Below are 18,919 nucleotides of genomic sequence, written 5' to 3'. Positions count from 1 at the left end.
CAAAAACGTGTAAAAAATTAAATGTAGTACTTGCTAATCGAAAAATATTATTAATCAGGAGTGCACCTGCTATAAATTAATATTTAATATCTAATAAACATTCAGATACATTGCAAACAATTCATGTAAGAACTTATGATTAAGGGGAAAATTAAAAAATTCAAGTTTTACTTACGTTAACATGTTGAAAAAAGCACCAACCTCCAGCCAGAAGTGGCAAACGTAAAATGACCGTTAAATTTGTTAAAATAACGGTTATTTACTAATTTAAAATTTCAACCGACGGATAAATAATGTATCTGGTTCTAGGGACCAGGCTTAGAAATTTATATACTCAAAAATCGTAGTAGAATTATTTACAAAGTTGAATAGTTGGTATTAATTTGAATTTTTGCGATTTGAGGTTAGTGTTCGAACTTTTAATTTCTGTTATCACCTATAATTTCTTATCACGGGGTCCAACTGGCCCCATCCCTTACAACCACATAAATGATTAACCCAACCATAATTTCAGGTAAATATAGTGACACAATAAATGTATAGTTGGGAGTATTAAAATGAATTAGTTGAATTTATATAGTTGAAATAACTGTAAAATAATAGTTAAAAATGTAACTATAAAATTATAGTTAAAATTTTAACTATAATGAATAGTAGAATTAACCAGTTATTATAGTTAAAATAACTATTTTTTATGGTTAAAAAGTATCTGCAAAAATAAAAATGTAAAAAAAATGCAAAAACTAAATGCAGGACTTCCGGAATCAAGGCAGCCCTATCACCTATTACCCTAACGCCCTAACCTAGCTACCTATTATATTGTACGAAATGATGAAAAAATGATTATTTAAACAAATTAATTTTTTTTTAAAGTCTAAATATTTTTATTTTATTATTTTATTTTTAATTTGTCTGTGTTTAAGATTTAACAAACAATTAAAAATATAAATAGTATGTTGATTTAATTCTAAATGTATGTGTTGGAGCCGAACGCTAACAGACACCGAACGCACGCACACACACACACAATCACACAATCACATTTATTTTTACTGCTTTATTTCTGTGCTAATTATTATCGTTTGTGAATTATATAATATGCAGATTATCGCCGCCGCCGCACCGGCTGCGCGATTATTATTATTTACCACGGCCGCCCGGGTCAGCAGTTCGTTTCCATAGTACCTACAAAGAACACGTCTTTTATATTATTACGTGCGCTAATCGCCGTTAGTACATAATTATATTTCTTGTGAGCGCAAATCGCCACTTGGTTCATTTTATTATATTGTGAGGCGCGAATCGCCACTTAGTCTATTATATTGTGTATTTATATTTTGTATTGTGTGTCGCTAATCGACACATTATTTTATATATTGTGCGGGTGCTAATCACCATCCATCTATAATATTATTTTTTTTCTTATTATTATATTTTTCTATCGTGTGTGTGTGTGTGTTATCCTTTTTTGTATAGCTAGGACCAGCTGGCCAGACTGCGCTCCACCAAATTGTGAGTTTTTATTTATATTATTGCTATTTATTGATTATTTTTTACAAACAATTAAATTATTATTAAGTTGCTGGGCCAAAAGGACCATATAGTGGCACTGCTTGTTGAGCCAGAGCGGCCGATTATATATTATTAATTATTACCTTTATTATATTTTTACCTGTTGGGCCAGTAGGGCCGTAGATTTTATATTATTACTTGTTGGGCCAGGAGTGCCATATTACTATATTCTTTTTATACCCTTAGGTGTTGCTGTGAGTTTTATATTCTTGTATTCGTAATAATTATTAAATTTGTGTATAATACAGCAACTTAATTACCTACTATCTGTTACCATTTTTGTTGAATTATTTCTTATATCCGTCATTAGTTTTAAGCGTACACACCCACACATATACACATCTACACACCACTACACACTAGCACTCTTTGGTTTTGCTCGGCGACCCCGTCCACTTCCTTTGAGTCGCTATACATACATACACACCTTTACACAGGTCGGTCGGTGTGTGAGTAGCACCACGAAGTATTTTGGTGATCGGGCATCACGGACTATCATCGTTCGTTCCCGGCCCGTTCATTTGGTGACCTCGACGTGATCTATATCCATTATCCTCACATAATATTAATATCATTATTTAATTACGGTATATTGATCAAGTAGAATCTTTCGTGACCGATATCTGTCATAAAACTAATATTATTTATTACGACATTTATAGCAAAATCGATTTCTCGTAACATTTATCGCTAATCTTATAATCACAATTTTATTACTAATCATCTTATGCAATATTATTTAATCTTTCGCAAAATATATTAAGTGTGGGTGAATTTGAGTGGGGCTTATATATATATATATAGAGATAATAATAATGGTTCTTGATGAGAGTGTGCAAAAGGTACTCGGCGATTTGAGGAGAAAGCGGGGTGTGATAAAGGCATCTCTTACGCGGATTCAAACCTTTATTAGCAAATTTAATCCAAGAGAGGATCCGGTCACTTTATTAGAATTTCGACAGGAAGAGCTACCCCAAATAAACCGAAAGTTTGATGACGTCCAGTGCCAAATTGAATTAATTGATGTTGAAGGTTTTGATGATGCTGTGAAAGAGAGAGAGGTTTTTGAAAACGCATATTTTTCTATACGCTCAGATATGCAGCAAATTATAAATGCAGAAAAGAGTCTAAATACGTCGATGAACAATTCCTCAATCAATACAGCAAATGGGCACTCGCACAGGGTACGCTTACCACCTATTTCACTACCGAGCTTTGACGGGAACATCCAGGAATGGGAATCTTTTTTTGACTGTTTTAAGGCGATAGTGCACGAAGATAATGCCTATCCAGCAGTACAAAAATTCTCCTACCTTAGGTCAACTTTAAGTGGACAAGCGTTGGATGTCATTAAAGGAATACCGATTACTGAAAATAATTACGAAGTGGCAGTCAGAAAGTTACAACAACGTTATGACAACAAAGGTTTAGTGATACAGTCCCACATTCGTGCAATTTTAGACTGCAAACACGTAGAATCAACTTCCGGTTTGCATCTACAAAACCTGCACTCAGACGTCTCAGCACATGTTGCTGCCCTAGAAGCCTTGGGCCAACCTATTCAGCATTGGGATGCTTGGCTCGTGACTATTGTTTTGAGAAAATTGGATCAAAAAACGAGTCAAGATTGGCAGCTTCAGCGCACGAATACGGAACTTCCAAGATATGCGGAGTTAGAACATTTTTTGTCCAACCGTTGTGTCGCTTTAGAAGGCTCCGAAATGTTATCGAAGGATTCCGATGGCTACAAGGACAGTCAATCGGCAATTTCACCCAAAGCAAAGAAAAACTACCAGTACAACAATTCTAAAAAAGGTCTTATCACAGCTACAGATAGAAGTGCAAGGTGTATATGCTGCTCGGAATTTCATAAATTGTATGCATGCAACAAATTCAAGGAATTATCCACAGGGGATCGGGTAACCTTAGTAAGAGATTCAAGGTTATGTTTTAATTGTTTATGTCCAAGTCACATGGCGAGCTCGTGCCGTTCTACATTCAGTTGTCGGTTGTGCAAGCGCAGACATAACACGTTACTACATTTTGAAAATTCAATGGTTTCAGCAGATAGGATGGAAATCCAAACATCTCAGGTAAACCCGAGCAATCAACCTAGCACCTCACAAGAACCAAGTGTTTCAGCAGCTGCTTCATTAAGCCCTGGATCGGAGCAAGGGTACGTCTTTCTATCTACTGCACTCGTGTTCACTGTGGATAGGTTTGGGAACCAGAGGCAATGTAGAGCAATTTTAGACAGTGGATCGCAGGTCAACTTTATTTCTGGTAGCTTAGCGAATCGATTGCATTTACGATCCCAAAAATCTACATTACCAGTAAGCGGAATTGGAGAAAGCCGTGTCCAAGCGTTGTCATACGTTGAAGTTTCAATTCAGTCGAGATTAAGGGACTATAGAGTGAAACTGGTGTGCTATGTTCTACCAACAATTGTCAGCAAAATACCAGCGTGTCCAAATCCCGCAAGGGGTTGGGAGATCCCAGAGGATTTGCTGTCTGAATTAGCAGATCCTCATTTTTATAATCCTGGTGCCGTAGACCTGTTAATTGGCGGAGGAGTATTTTTTGACATAACTTCATCTACAACCGTACGGAAACCATTAAATGTCAAAAATATATGTTTAAACGACAGCCAATTTGGATGGATAGTCACTGGGGAGCTAGGAGCAGTGTGCCTAGCAGGGGTTCGTACGGTAGGAGAGGCACTAGAAGAGAATTGGAGAGCGATGGCAGATAGGGAGGAGTCATGTTTTGGACGCTTATCCAAAACAAACCAACGTTCCCGGGAAGAGGAGGAAACACTGCAGCATTTCCGTGATACGTTTCAACGCAACCAAGAAGGACGATTTGTTTTGCGTTTGCCAATAAAAGAAGAGCATATGAGTTTGGGGAATAGTCTAGCAATGGCAACCTCAAGATTTATAAACATCGAAAGAAGACTTCAGCGTGATGATCACTTGCGAAAAGAGTATACCAATTTCATGACAGAGTATATAAACATGGGCCATATGTATGAAGTAATTGCAACACATGAAGTATCACAGGATGCTTGTTATTTGCCGCATCATCCAGTCATAAAATCATCGAGCCTAACCACTAAGACTAGAGTGGTCTTTGATGCTTCAGCTAAAACGCAGAACGGCACCTCACTCAATGATATGCTGAAGCGCGGGCCGACTGTACAGGAAGATATCTTCTCTATTCTGACGAGATTTCAGAAACATCAATATGTGTTAACAGCGGACATTGAAAAAATGTTCCGGCAGATTATGATCGCAAAGGAAGATCATCATTTACAGCGAATACTTTGGCGTGATCATCCCCATGAAGCACTTCGGACATACGCCTTAGCCACTGTAACGTATGGCACAACACCGGCATCCTTCATGGCTACGCAATGCCTCGTGGTACTTGGAGAGGAAGCAAAGAAAAGGAGCTCTAAGATTTCGGATGTCATCTTACGCGACTTTTATATGGACGATCTGATGACGGGTTGTGACACTGAGGATGAGTGCATACAATTACAGGAGGCCATAGCTAGCATCCTGGACTCAGCTAAATTACCACTACGAAAATGGTGCTCCAATTCGTCATCAATCATCGCAAGGATAGGCAAAAATCAAGATGATGCTCTGTTTACACTAGATCTGGGAGACGGGGATATCATAAAATCCTTAGGGCTGTGTTGGCAGCCATTCGTTGACCAATTTAGATTCAACATCACGATCCCTGTGGACAGATCAAATCTTACCAAAAGAAAACTATTATCAGACTTGAATAAAGTATTTGACCCATTAGGATTTTTGGGTCCCGTACTCATTATAGGAAAAATATTCCTTCAACAATTATGGCAATTAAAAAGAAACTGGGATGATCAACTAGAAGTGGATATGCAAGACAAGTGGAAAACTTACTATGCCGGATTGGAGGAACTAAAGGATCTTACCATTCCCCGAAAATGTAAACCTCATCCTAGTGACAAGGTCGAAGTACATGGATTTTGCGATGCATCAATGGAGGCATATGGAGCATGCATGTACATACGAAGTTTAGATAAAGCTGATAGATGGCACTCGCGTCTTTTATGCTCAAAATCAAGAGTAGCTCCATTGAAGGGAGCTACTATACCACGACTTGAGTTAAGTGGAGCGCTCCTCTTAGCGCAACTAGCGACCAAGGTAGCAGAATCATGGGACATAAGCAGTGCAACCATGTGCTTGTGGACTGACTCTACGATAGTTTTAGGATGGCTTAATAGTCATTCCACAAGGTTAAAAACGTTTGTAGCTAATCGAGTGAGTCAAATATTAGATTTAACCGAAGTCAATCAATGGAGACACGTACGCACACAGGACAATCCCGCCGATCTTATATCACGAGGCATAAGTCCGGCAGAATTAATAAGGGCAGACATGTGGTGGAGTGGACCCAAATGGCTGGAGGAAGACAAGTTAAGTTGGCAAATCCAACCTACGTTAATGAAGAATCCGGAAGAACTACCTGAAATTCGTAAATTGAAGCTGGTGTTAACAGCAACCAATCCGGTAATTAATATGATCAACCAATATTCTGAATGGAACCGTATGCTTCGAGGGATATCCTGGTTAAGAAGATATATAAATTACATCAAAGGGGATAAAGGTTCAAGAGAGCCACGACAGCTCCAGATAGCAGACCTGAGAGAGGCTAAGGTTTCAGTGCTAAGGATAGTGCAACAAGAATGCTTTCGTAAAGAGTTCCTAGCGCTGGGAAAGAGGCAAGAGGTGCCAAAAAACAGTAAGCTGCGGTGTTTAAATCCATTTATAAAAGATGGATTGATACTGGTTGGTGGAAGATTGGAAAACTCAAACATCAATGATAACCGTAAGCATCCCATTGTTCTTCCTTCATTTCACAAGATCACTGTTATGATCTTTGAATCCTATCATCGCGAGCTTCTTCACGTTGGACCTCAAACATTGCTATCTGAAGTGAGACGTCAATATTGGCCCTTACTGGGCAGGGCAAATGCACGGGCGGTAGTACGACGGTGTATCAATTGCATAAGAGCGTGTCCACGATTTGACCAACCACTAATGGCAAGTCTTCCGAAAGATCGTCTTCAATGTGCGAGGCCTTTCACAATCACAGGCATTGATTTTGCTGGGCCTGTTTACGTACGCAGCGGTTTAAGACGAGTACCAGCAAAAAAGGCGTGGATTGCCATATTCGTATGTTTTTCTACAAGGGCCATGCATTTGGAACTTGCTGAAGACCTCTCCAGTCCTACATTTTTAGCTGTTTTGCGCTGTTTCATGGGCCGACGAGGCAAATGTGCCAAAATCTACAGTGATAATGGCACAAATTTCGTGGGAACTCAGAAGGAACTGGTATCCATGATGAAAAAGGCTAGTGACCAGGTTGTAAAGGAAGGAATCGAATGGCATTTCAACCCTCCCTCAGCGCCACACTTTGGAGGGCTTTGGGAAAGTGCAGTAAAGAGCACTAAATATCACATAAAAAGAGTAATGGGAGAACACAAACTCACCAGCGCAGAGCTGCGAACTCTCCTTTGCCAAATAGAAGCGTGCTTAAATTCAAGACCAATTACTCCGCTTAGCAGTGACCCATCCGATATTGAAGCTTTAACCCCGTCCCATTTTCTAATTGGAGGCCCAATGTTGATTCCTGATGAACCAGACATCTCGGGGGAACCAGTAAGTGCCCTTAAGCGTTGGAAGTTGGTTCAGAACCTTATGCAAACCTTTTGGAATCGATGGTCAAAGGAGTACCTTCCACAGGTACAAACTCGCGGAAAGTGGACAAGCAAGGGAACCCAACTAAAAAAGGGAGACGTGGTGATCATAAAAGATGAATGCCTACCACCTACAAGATGGAAGTTAGGTTTAGTGATCGAAACTCATCCAGGAGCTGATGGATTAACACGAGTAGTTACGTTAAGGACAGCAACTGGAGCGCAAATGCGTCGACCCACCGTGAAGTTGTGCCGCTTACCAGCACATGAAGAACATGATTCGGTTGAAAATCATAATTTTCAACGGGGGGAGGATGTTGGAGCCGAACGCTAACAGACACCGACCGCACGCACACACACACACAATCACACAATCACATTTATTTTTACTGCTTTATTTCTGTGCTAATTATTATCGTTTGTGAATTATATAATATGCAGATTATCGCCGCCGCCGCACCGGCTGCGCGATTATTATTATTTACCACGGCCGCCCGGGTCAGCAGTTCGTTTCCATAGTACCTACAAAGAACACGTCTTTTATATTATTACGTGCGCTAATCGCCGTTAGTACATAATTATATTTCTTGTGAGCGCAAATCGCCACTTGGTTCATTTTATTATATTGTGAGGCGCGAATCGCCACTTAGTCTATTATATTGTGTATTTATATTTTGTATTGTGTGTCGCTAATCGACACATTATTTTATATATTGTGCGGGTGCTAATCACCATCCATCTATAATATTATTTTTTTTTCTTATTATTATATTTTTCTATCGTGTGTGTGTGTGTTATCCTTTTTTGTATAGCTAGGACCAGCTGGCCAGACTGCGCTCCACCAAATTGTGAGTTTTTATTTATATTATTGCTATTTATTGATTATTTTTTACAAACAATTAAATTATTATTAAGTTGCTGGGCCAAAAGGACCATATAGTGGCACTGCTTGTTGAGCCAGAGCGGCCGATTATATATTATTAATTATTACCTTTATTATATTTTTACCTGTTGGGCCAGTAGGGCCGTAGATTTTATATTATTACTTGTTGGGCCAGGAGTGCCATATTACTATATTCTTTTTATACCCTTAGGTGTTGCTGTGAGTTTTATATTCTTGTATTCGTAATAATTATTAAATTTGTGTATAATACAGCAACTTAATTACCTACTATCTGTTACCATTTTTGTTGAATTATTTCTTATATCCGTCATTAGTTTTAAGCGTACACACCCACACATATACACATCTACACACCACTACACACTAGCACTCTTTGGTTTTGCTCGGCGACCCCGTCCACTTCCTTTGAGTCGCTATACATACATACACACCTTTACACAGGTCGGTCGGTGTGTGAGTAGCACCACGAAGTATTTTGGTGATCGGGCATCACGGACTATCATCGTTCGTTCCCGGCCCGTACATTTGGTTTTCCATCGATACCAATTACTGTGGTCGTCCCATCCCCGCTCCTACCCTCCATCCACTTTCCGTTCCTTACCCAGTCTCGTACTGGAATAAGCCTTGCCGGCACATGCCACTCCTCGGCCATAAACTCCTGTGTAGCCACGTACAATTCATCCATATAATCATCCTCGCCGAGGGGTCCCCCCAAGGCATTCTGCTCGCACAGCCATTCCTCCACTTCCTGGCGCATATCGGCCATATCTTTATATGGGACGTACCCATATTGTAGCTCCCAGTAACACATCTGGCGCCAGTGTGGGTGTATGTATGGGCCGCCCATCTTCATTAGGCCCGTCATTATCTTCATCATTGCCATAGCCCCATGCTGGCAAGCTTGAGGTTTCCTCGCAACTAGGGATTCATATGTGGTAATGATCGTATGGCACACAGCACCTGGTTGTAATCTCCCCAAAATATGGAGGCCATCTTCTAACAACCCCTTAGGCAGGCGGCAACACTGGCAGGAGTGATTCTTCCCCATCCTGAACCGCTTGAGGTGCCATACCATAGGTGTTCCCTCCGACTGCCAAGCGGGTGATTTGCACCCGCAATGGAGTTTCTCCCCCATCTTCTTCTCCACCTCGGCCATCTTTGCATCGAAATGGTCTTGATACTTCTTCCAGCTCCACCCTGGCTCGGGATGGACCCGGGGGGGCTCACCCCAAAACGGTACCCGGTACCGACACGGCAAGCACCTACACCCTACGCTGCCTTCTCCCCCTCCCAAGCGCCGCTCAATGGCACCACGGGACGTCTCGTCACTAGCGCACGCGTCGCGCCATCTACTAATTCCGCCTGTAGGGCACTCGCTCCCTGCTTGTCCAAGGGACCGCTGCCACCTTTGAGTGCTTCTGAACTCACACTGGGTCCAACGTCGTCTCTGTTCCATTGCGCGCGTTGGTCGTCTTCCTGCCGTGCACCCATCAGTTTGGCTAGCTGGCCTTGTAGCTCTACGATTTGCGCCTGGAGCTTGCCTTCTATGGAGTGCGCTACGCTTGCATGACCACCCGGAGGGTGGTCTTTGGAGGCAAGTTCCTGAAAATGGGACGCCCGCACTCCCCTTGGCGCATCCAAGACCCGTACGTTGAACGAGTTACCGACGGGGGAATCCAACGTGCCTCTATACAGTACGGTATTGTCGGAGAACGTCGATCCGGACATTATTGCCGCGGCCACGCGTCCTATCATTACCGATTTTAGGACGTTGTTGGGGAAGTCCTTTACCATCGATTGTACACCCCAACCCCAAGTCGCCTCAGTAGGTGGTGACATATCTCGCTCGTTCCAGCCGAGCAGTCCGGCTAACATGCCCCCGGTCGTGGAGTCCACCACCCAACTGTAGCCATTTACCTCATCGTTTGCCGGGTGGGACTTGTACGTAATTTCCCAATCCTGTGATTGCATGTTCAACCTATCGAGTAGCGATTCAAACAGGGGTCTGTCTACACCCTGACCCAACTGGAGCCAGAAGCCGTTTGACCACCTATTCTCAGTCGTATCCAACTCATACCCCGACACAACCATCGACACACTTCCCCACTCAGTGTTACTATTCGTCCTCCACATACTGGAGACCGTCCTGGTGCCGGTTAACGATCCGCCGCCTCCTGGGATCTCGGCGTTGACAGTCCAGCTCCACTTGACTGTCTGTGTGAGCATCGTACTGGCCAGCCAGTGGATGGATGAGCCCGGTGTGGATGACGGGGTGCCGATTAGTGATGGCCAGTATGGCATATTCGCAGGGTCGTCCCTTGGGAAAGCGATTGTATCCACCACTCCCATCGACCTCTTCATGTTCTCAGTGAGCATGCGCAGGAACCGAGCCCTGTTGAGCCTATCGTGGGCACCCGAGCTCATACGGGCTACAAAGGCTGCCCTATCCTCAGTGTTGTGCACATCGTATCGTCCATACCCCGTACCTATAGCTATTTCAGCCATATTCGTCCAGCAACCCATGAGCACCACAGGGTTCCGGCGCGCCCTGCCACGTATTGTGGGCCTCATGTCCAGTGCTGTGGTCGCACTCTCCGCCCCATAGTCTTGGAAGCTGTCAGGTGTTAGTCCTGCCACTGGTCGTAATCCGTATGCTTCCAGTATGTCCGAGGGCGCGCCCGTGTTCATCCTGTCTGCATCACGGCCTGCCCTATAGCCCTCGATCCTCTGGTGGAATCTTGGCATTATAGCTGTTATAACAGTATCGATCTCCAACCAATTGAATCCCGTCGAGAAATAGGGCCTGGCATGGTCGGAGAATTGTGCCCGCAGGTTGCGTTGGGATGATAGTACCTTCGTGGCCATATCAACGATTTGCACATCAACATCAAATATTGGTGGGCCGTTCTCCCCCTCCATTTCACCATACCTGTTGGTTGATGTGACATTGAACACAGTATCACCTACCTCCACCGTGCTCCGGGTCTTTGTGGGCACTATGAACATGATCTTGTTTTGGCGGGCATGAATATCAACTAGCCCTGCCAGCCGGGTGAATATCTCCTCCTGATACATCAGCTCCTCCATGACGGCACCGTCACCTTCACGCCCGGCCTTGTACATCCTGAAGCTCTCCATAACCCAAATAATTGGGTATGTGAGGTGGGAAAGTATCCACATAGACCCGGAGCACGGTGGAGGTAGGTGATACTACGCGTGCGCTAGTGACGAGACGTCCCGTGGTGCCATTGAGCGGCGCTTGGGAGGGGGAGAAGGCAGCGTAGGGTGTAGGTGCTTGCCGTGTCGGTACCGGGTACCGTTTTGGGGTGAGCCCCCCCGGGTCCATCCCGAGCCAGGGTGGAGCTGGAAGAAGTATCAAGACCATTTCGATGCAAAGATGGCCGAGGTGGAGAAGAAGATGGGGGAGAAACTCCATTGCGGGTGCAAATCACCCGCTTGGCAGTCGGAGGGAACACCTATGGTATGGCACCTCAAGCGGTTCAGGATGGGGAAGAATCACTCCTGCCAGTGTTGCCGCCTGCCTAAGGGGTTGTTAGAAGATGGCCTCCATATTTTGGGGAGATTACAACCAGGTGCTGTGTGCCATACGATCATTACCACATATGAATCCCTAGTTGCGAGGAAACCTCAAGCTTGCCAGCATGGGGCTATGGCAATGATGAAGATAATGACGGGCCTAATGAAGATGGGCGGCCCATACATACACCCACACTGGCGCCAGATGTGTTACTGGGAGCTACAATATGGGTACGTCCCATATAAAGATATGGCCGATATGCGCCAGGAAGTGGAGGAATGGCTGTGCGAGCAGAATGCCTTGGGGGGACCCCTCGGCGAGGATGATTATATGGATGAATTGTACGTGGCTACACAGGAGTTTATGGCCGAGGAGTGGCATGTGCCGGCAAGGCTTATTCCAGTACGAGACTGGGTAAGGAACGGAAAGTGGATGGAGGGTAGGAGCGGGGATGGGACGACCACAGTAATTGGTATCGATGGAAAACCAAATGTACGGGCCGGGAACGAACGATGATAGTCCGTGATGCCCGATCACCAAAATACTTCGTGGTGCTACTCACACACCGACCGACCTGTGTAAAGGTGTGTATGTATGTATAGCGACTCAAAGGAAGTGGACGGGGTCGCCGAGCAAAACCAAAGAGTGCTAGTGTGTAGTGGTGTGTAGATGTGTATATGTGTGGGTGTGTACGCTTAAAACTAATGACGGATATAAGAAATAATTCAACAAAAATGGTAACAGATAGTAGGTAATTAAGTTGCTGTATTATACACAAATTTAATAATTATTACGAATACAAGAATATAAAACTCACAGCAACACCTAAGGGTATAAAAAGAATATAGTAATATGGCACTCCTGGCCCAACAAGTAATAATATAAAATCTACGGCCCTACTGGCCCAACAGGTAAAAATATAATAAAGGTAATAATTAATAATATATAATCGGCCGCTCTGGCTCAACAAGCAGTGCCACTATATGGTCCTTTTGGCCCAGCAACTTAATAATAATTTAATTGTTTGTAAAAAATAATCAATAAATAGCAATAATATAAATAAAAACTCACAATTTGGTGGAGCGCAGTCTGGCCAGCTGGTCCTAGCTATACAAAAAAGGATAACACACACACACACACGATAGAAAAATATAATAATAAGAAAAAAAATAATATTATAGATGGATGGTGATTAGCACCCGCACAATATATAAAATAATGTGTCGATTAGCGACACACAATACAAAATATAAATACACAATATAATAGACTAAGTGGCGATTCGCGCCTCACAATATAATAAAATGAACCAAGTGGCGATTTGCGCTCACAAGAAATATAATTATGTACTAACGGCGATTAGCGCACGTAATAATATAAAAGACGTGTTCTTTGTAGGTACTATGGAAACGAACTGCTGACCCGGGCGGCCGTGGTAAATAATAATAATCGCGCAGCCGGTGCGGCGGCGGCGATAATCTGCATATTATATAATTCACAAACGATAATAATTAGCACAGAAATAAAGCAGTAAAAATAAATGTGATTGTGTGATTGTGTGTGTGTGTGCGTGCGGTCGGTGTCTGTTAGCGTTCGGCTCCAACAGTATGACAAAATAAATGTATTAATAATAAAAGATACTTAGATACCTACTATTATAGGTAGTAGATAACATTTTAGTATTTTACCAATATTAGTATAATATAATATAGGTTAATGTATTTCATCTTCATAAAAGTATACAGTAGCACTATGAACCATGATAATAATATAAGTATTAGCCACCAGGTATTAAAATAATCAGAAAAAATTATAGGTATTAATTTTAATTGATAACAGTGATTAAAAATAATAAATGGTTTTTAATTTCATAAATAATAAATATTAAAAATAGGCAGCTATTAAATAAAATATTTATTCATACTAAATTACATTTACATTTCTAGTATTTTTACAAATGAAAAAGTTATACAATAAAATAAATCAAATAATAATTAGGTAAGTACTAACTATTGTATATGTATCTTATATTCTTATAATATACAATTAATCACTAAATTATTACAAACAAAAATATTAAGTAGGTGTACCTATATAAATAATTAGTATATTATGAGTAGTAAATATATCTAAGAACTTAAAAATAACATAAAATATGTAAAAATAAAAAAATATTAACATATACAAAATATATCAAAACAAAATTTATCTTTGATTAATATATGTTTTTCCATTTGACATGTAATGAAAGTTACGGAACTCGCGTCGTATGCTATCTACTTGAAAAATGTATCTACCACAATTGTGTGTTGGCGTTGTATGTTATCTACAATTTTCCACCTCGCAATCTATGGATTGTATTTGTCGTCTGGGTATCTGGACATTATTACATTAAAGAACTTTTTTTCATGTCTTCAAAAAACAGGTCAAAAAGATTTTTTGATGCATTGAGTGAACGCCACCACTCTTCCATCAACTGCCGTTCCAATAAGTTAGTGGCACCACGTGTTTTTATGCCATATTTTACTTTGACACGTCTCCACGTAGACTCTATAGATTGGGTATTGGCCCCTGTTTCTGGATCAATAAAGTGGAGCTGGTGGTTTACAGTTTTATGCACATAGCCGTGGTTACTTAAATTGCTGTAAGCCCTCCATTCGTCCGAGTGAATTGTTGATCCAACTTCTACTTCACGTTGAATAATTGGAAGTAACGTAGCTCTATCTCTCTTTTCAACTATAAAAAATCTACGGTCAGTAACACCATCATCTCGTTTACAGTACAGTCCGAAGACCCATGGACCCTGTACTCGTGACCCATAATTTTTGTAAATAGGTTCAGAATCATCAGAACTATCAGATTCAACATCTGATGAGATGGGTGAAGTACGAGTTATTACGGTAGCAGGTGTACAATCGCCTACACACAGACGTCCTCGGTGATACTTACGCTTCCCTTGGAATAACGACTCGTCAATTTGGACTATTACACCTATTCCTCCCATTTTTGAACGACGTTCAAATCGATCAACGCAAACGTCTCGGCATAAATTAAACCAATCTGTAACAGTATGTCTTGCTCTGCCGGTCCATTTTGCAGTATTTGTTACGTTCACTTCATTACACCAATACCAAACTAACTCCACTATGTGACACAAACTTAGACCACTGTTGTTTTTTCCGTTTACGTCGACATAAGTAAAGAATTTATTTTGTCTTCTGATGGACTGAAATGTTTGGCATCCTTTCTTCTGACAACGTAAGCACTTTTCTTTAATGATTTTACCTTCTCCGTCACGTTTGCGAGTGTTCTTCATATACTCCTTAAGGGCCCCTCCACATACTTCATTATTTGAATTAACTTTTTGGCATACTTTAGCAGTGGGTAAAACACCACGTTGTTTTAAAAAATTAGTGCAAGATTCGTCATTGTAAATAACATGTCTATAAAAGTCAATAAAATGTTCCATTTTGATTTAACAAAAAATAATTATATAAATAATTTAATAAAATAATAAAATAATTTAAACACACACCACTTCTACGAGAGTACGAGCCAAACCGAAAGCCATATGTCTACTAGCTATGATATGTGTAAAGTATAGGCTGTAGAGTGTAGTGTACTAGTGTGTATTATTGATGTTTATAATTATACGGTTATATCTGCAATATTAGTCTCCGTCACGATTAAATATCTTTAATCGTGGTCTCCCGGTATCCGTACAAAGTAGATATCACCCGAAAGGTAGATAACATATAACGCGATCAAAGTACAGGTAGATAGCATACGACGCGAGTTCCAAAGTTACTTGGGATCTGTTTTATTAAATTATTTATATTTAAACACACCATTATGTGGTGGTCCATTTTTACCTCAAAAGCTTGGACATGTTCATCATATGTAATAGTAGTAAATTTATTGCAAATTAAAAAGGGATAATTATTATCAGGTAAAAAATATATGCATTTAATAAGCACAAAAAAAGGCATATCAGATGTATCATATTTTTCAAAGAATATTTTATGTTTTTCACTTCAACCCATGATACAAATTTTTCAGAAGTTAAATCAATGTTTGGGCAGTCAATTAAGTTTCTTTTTATATAATTTATTATGTCATTTGTAATATTTATAACATTGCCATATTGAATTTCAGACAACAAAATGTTTTGTGAAATTATTCTATAGGCAAGTTTAAGTTGGTGTTTTAAAGTTAGAGTATAACAAATATTTTTTCTGGTAGTAATCGATACTGAAGTCATTTTTGATTCTTGATGTTTGGACTTGAATCTCATTGAACATATGTGACATAATGGTCCAATTTTTTTTCATTATATCCAGATAATGCGCTAAATGGTGGTGTTTTGGTTTTAAATTAGTTTTTAATAACTTGAGGTATAACTCATGATGTTGTGTTATTAGAGTGCTTAATAAAGTTGGATATTTTTTTGAAATGTTTTTTGCAGTTATAATATCAATAATTTTTTTTAAATTAAGTAAATTGATCAGATTTCTGAATTTGTGGGTACTAAATCACCAATCATTAAACAAAGCATTTCAGTTGCAGACATTTTAATTTTATTTGTTTTTAAAATGTCAACTGATAATAATGGTGGTGAATTTTGATTCTCAACAGAACCATAGTTAAAACACTGAATTCTTTTGTTTAATGTATCTAACGAAAAGTATTTAAACGTTATAATATAATTTTTTAGTAAAGAAGCCAAGTCATAATTGATTGCATACACCTTCCATAATATCAACACAATAATTTTGGGTTACATGAAAAGAAGGTATTTGGTTCCAAACACAGTTTTCTTTGATCCACTTAACGAAATGTTATTCATTTCCAGATCTGATTGATAATTGTCTTTATTTCTTAATTTATTATTAATTTGCACAGTTTCAAAATTACATTCAATTTTAGAACTTTTGCAAAATCTGCATGGGTAATTAGCCATAAATGATTCCGTAAACCCTAAAATTGAATGTAAATCTAAATTGTCACCAATAATTAAAGCCAAACTAAAATAAACAAGTTGATATTATATCAATAATAATTATTTCACATGAAATACGGAAAAACAATTCGATTTTGAAGTAAAGCATAAATGTACATTGCGTTTGTCGCAATATACATGTGTCCTTCCTTTACACCCTGTATTTTTACACCTAGTTGACTCTTTCCTTCCATCGTAATTTGGCAAATAATTTATGCTATCATGTTGAACAGACGTTGGCGGTCGTGAGTCAACAAACATCATCTTTTGAGTTTCCGAATATAATTTTTTTTTGGCAACAGGTGATGGTATATTTGTTGGTCGTCCTTTTTTCTTTGAAGGGGGATTTACTGTTTTACCCACATAAATTAACTCTTCTGCCAATCTCATTCGAAAATTTAGTAAGTCCATAATTTCTTTTTTAGGGACTTTTAATTTTTTAGCATCTTCAACATATTCTAGCCAACTGTTACTTACAGCCATATCGAATGCATGACTGACCATACGTAATGTCCATTTCTTAGATTTAATAAAACAACGATAAAAGCTCACAAGTTGGTCATGCTTGTCGACACCCCCCATTGTCTCATTATAGTGACGTACTATTTCAGGTCTTTCGATGTATACATATTCTTTTTTTTGTGGTCCCATCTTTTTACCTTGTCCACTTCTCCTGATGTCACAATATTGGAGCATAAATATATAGGTTTGTTATCGTACCACTTAACAAGACCTATATTTATATCTGGAACGTTAGAGCTGATTTCAAATGTTGTCCCTCTTCCTAAATTTTTCATTATTTTGTCTGATACAAATGGAGGATTATAAAAACGATTTACACGTATAGTACCTGTCGCATAAATTTCTTTTTTTGTAGTGTATACATTAAATTTATCGATGTGAAAAAATTATCCATCGTTAGATAGTGGCGATTACATTGCAAATGGTCAGATAAATACAAAACAACTGCTCCACCTAATCCAAATATTTTTCGCGATTCTTCGGATACTTCAGGCATAAGACCTTGATACAAAAGTATATTGTACACAATGCCACTTTGACCACATAATAAAAAAATTTTTATACCCCATGGATTTGGTTTTCCTCTGATATATTGTTTCACTGACAGATGGCCTTTAAATGGAACAATCTGTTCATCCACCGATAAATATTTTTCAGTACGTAATTTTAAACAAGCTCTTTTAATACGGTCATAAAGTGGGCGAACTTTAATAAATTTGTCATGATTATTAGTAGGAATATCCATGTTATTGATTACATGAAAATGTGACCTTATACTAAAAAAACGGTTTCTGTTCATAGTATTCGCAATTATATGTATTTGCGAATATTTTCCCAGTACATGCGAATACGCAGGAACTTCAAAATACCCATCATTAAATGTATAGCTACGAATTCTTTCATTTCTTGAGTATTTGTAGGTTTAAAATTATTTGTATTTTTTTGAACACCGTATAAATTTGTAAAAAATGACATATTTTCAAAATCAGAATCATCGAAATATTTAGAAAAATAATATAATGGACTTTGTATTTCATCAGGACAGTCAGATTGTTCTATTTCATTTAAATTTATTTTAGGGGGTGTAAAAGGTTTTTGTTCCCATTTCATATTTTTTTTTTCGATGGTAAACCAACCTGGGACATTAACTTCCGGGAAGTAATTTACATTCTCAATATCATTGTAGTCAAGCAATTCAAAGGTTTCGTTTTCATCAAAATTGTCTAAAAGTTCATCAATCTCTCCAACACTATCGGTATTACTTTCTAAATCATTTAATTCAGAGATATTTCCATCTAATAAATCAATTATATCTGTGTGAGCAGGGGTACGAAACTCCGTGCGTTGGCCGAATCAGGCAGTTGTGACCTTGAACACGGTCTCCAGATGGGCGTGGCATACGTTATCAATTAAATATATCATATCAATATCACAATATCATTTGTACCATTTTGTAGTTTTTGTACAATACGAATACGACAATATTGTTTATTAATTTTACCAAGATTTATGTTTATGTATTAAGATTTAAAATTTACTCTAATGAAAAAATATTACAATACTTAAATTAATGACTAGTGTAATAATAGGTAATTGGATTTGGAATAAAATACTAGGCTTAAAGAACAAACACAT

The 18,919-nt window shown here is 39.3% G+C and overlaps 3 protein-coding genes across 3 annotated transcripts; 1 reads left to right on the top strand and 2 right to left on the bottom strand.

The window, feature by feature from the left end:
- Positions 1-2,387: 2,387 nt before the first annotated feature.
- On the top strand, positions 2,388-7,655 carry LOC132925340 (uncharacterized). Its single transcript, XM_060989747.1, has one exon. The coding sequence runs from the start codon at positions 2,388-2,390 to the stop codon at positions 7,653-7,655; it is 5,268 nt and encodes a 1,755-aa protein (XP_060845730.1).
- A 6,494-nt stretch (positions 7,656-14,149) lies between these two features.
- LOC132925339 (uncharacterized) lies at positions 14,150-15,232 on the bottom strand. The gene has a single exon (XM_060989746.1). It carries the CDS (start codon positions 15,230-15,232, stop codon positions 14,150-14,152), a length of 1,083 nt encoding a protein of 360 aa, XP_060845729.1.
- Positions 15,233-17,364: 2,132 nt separating this feature from the next.
- On the bottom strand, positions 17,365-18,919 carry LOC132925338 (piggyBac transposable element-derived protein 3-like). The gene is given in 4 exon segments (XM_060989745.1): positions 17,365-17,633; positions 17,636-18,112; positions 18,115-18,579; positions 18,898-18,919. Coding segments are annotated over 4 exon segments (1,233 nt in total).

The sequence above is a fragment of the Rhopalosiphum padi genome, chromosome 3 (assembly GCF_020882245.1).
Source record: "Rhopalosiphum padi isolate XX-2018 chromosome 3, ASM2088224v1, whole genome shotgun sequence".
Taxonomy (NCBI): domain Eukaryota; kingdom Metazoa; phylum Arthropoda; class Insecta; order Hemiptera; family Aphididae; genus Rhopalosiphum; species Rhopalosiphum padi.
This window is presented reverse-complemented; position numbering and strand designations above follow the sequence as displayed.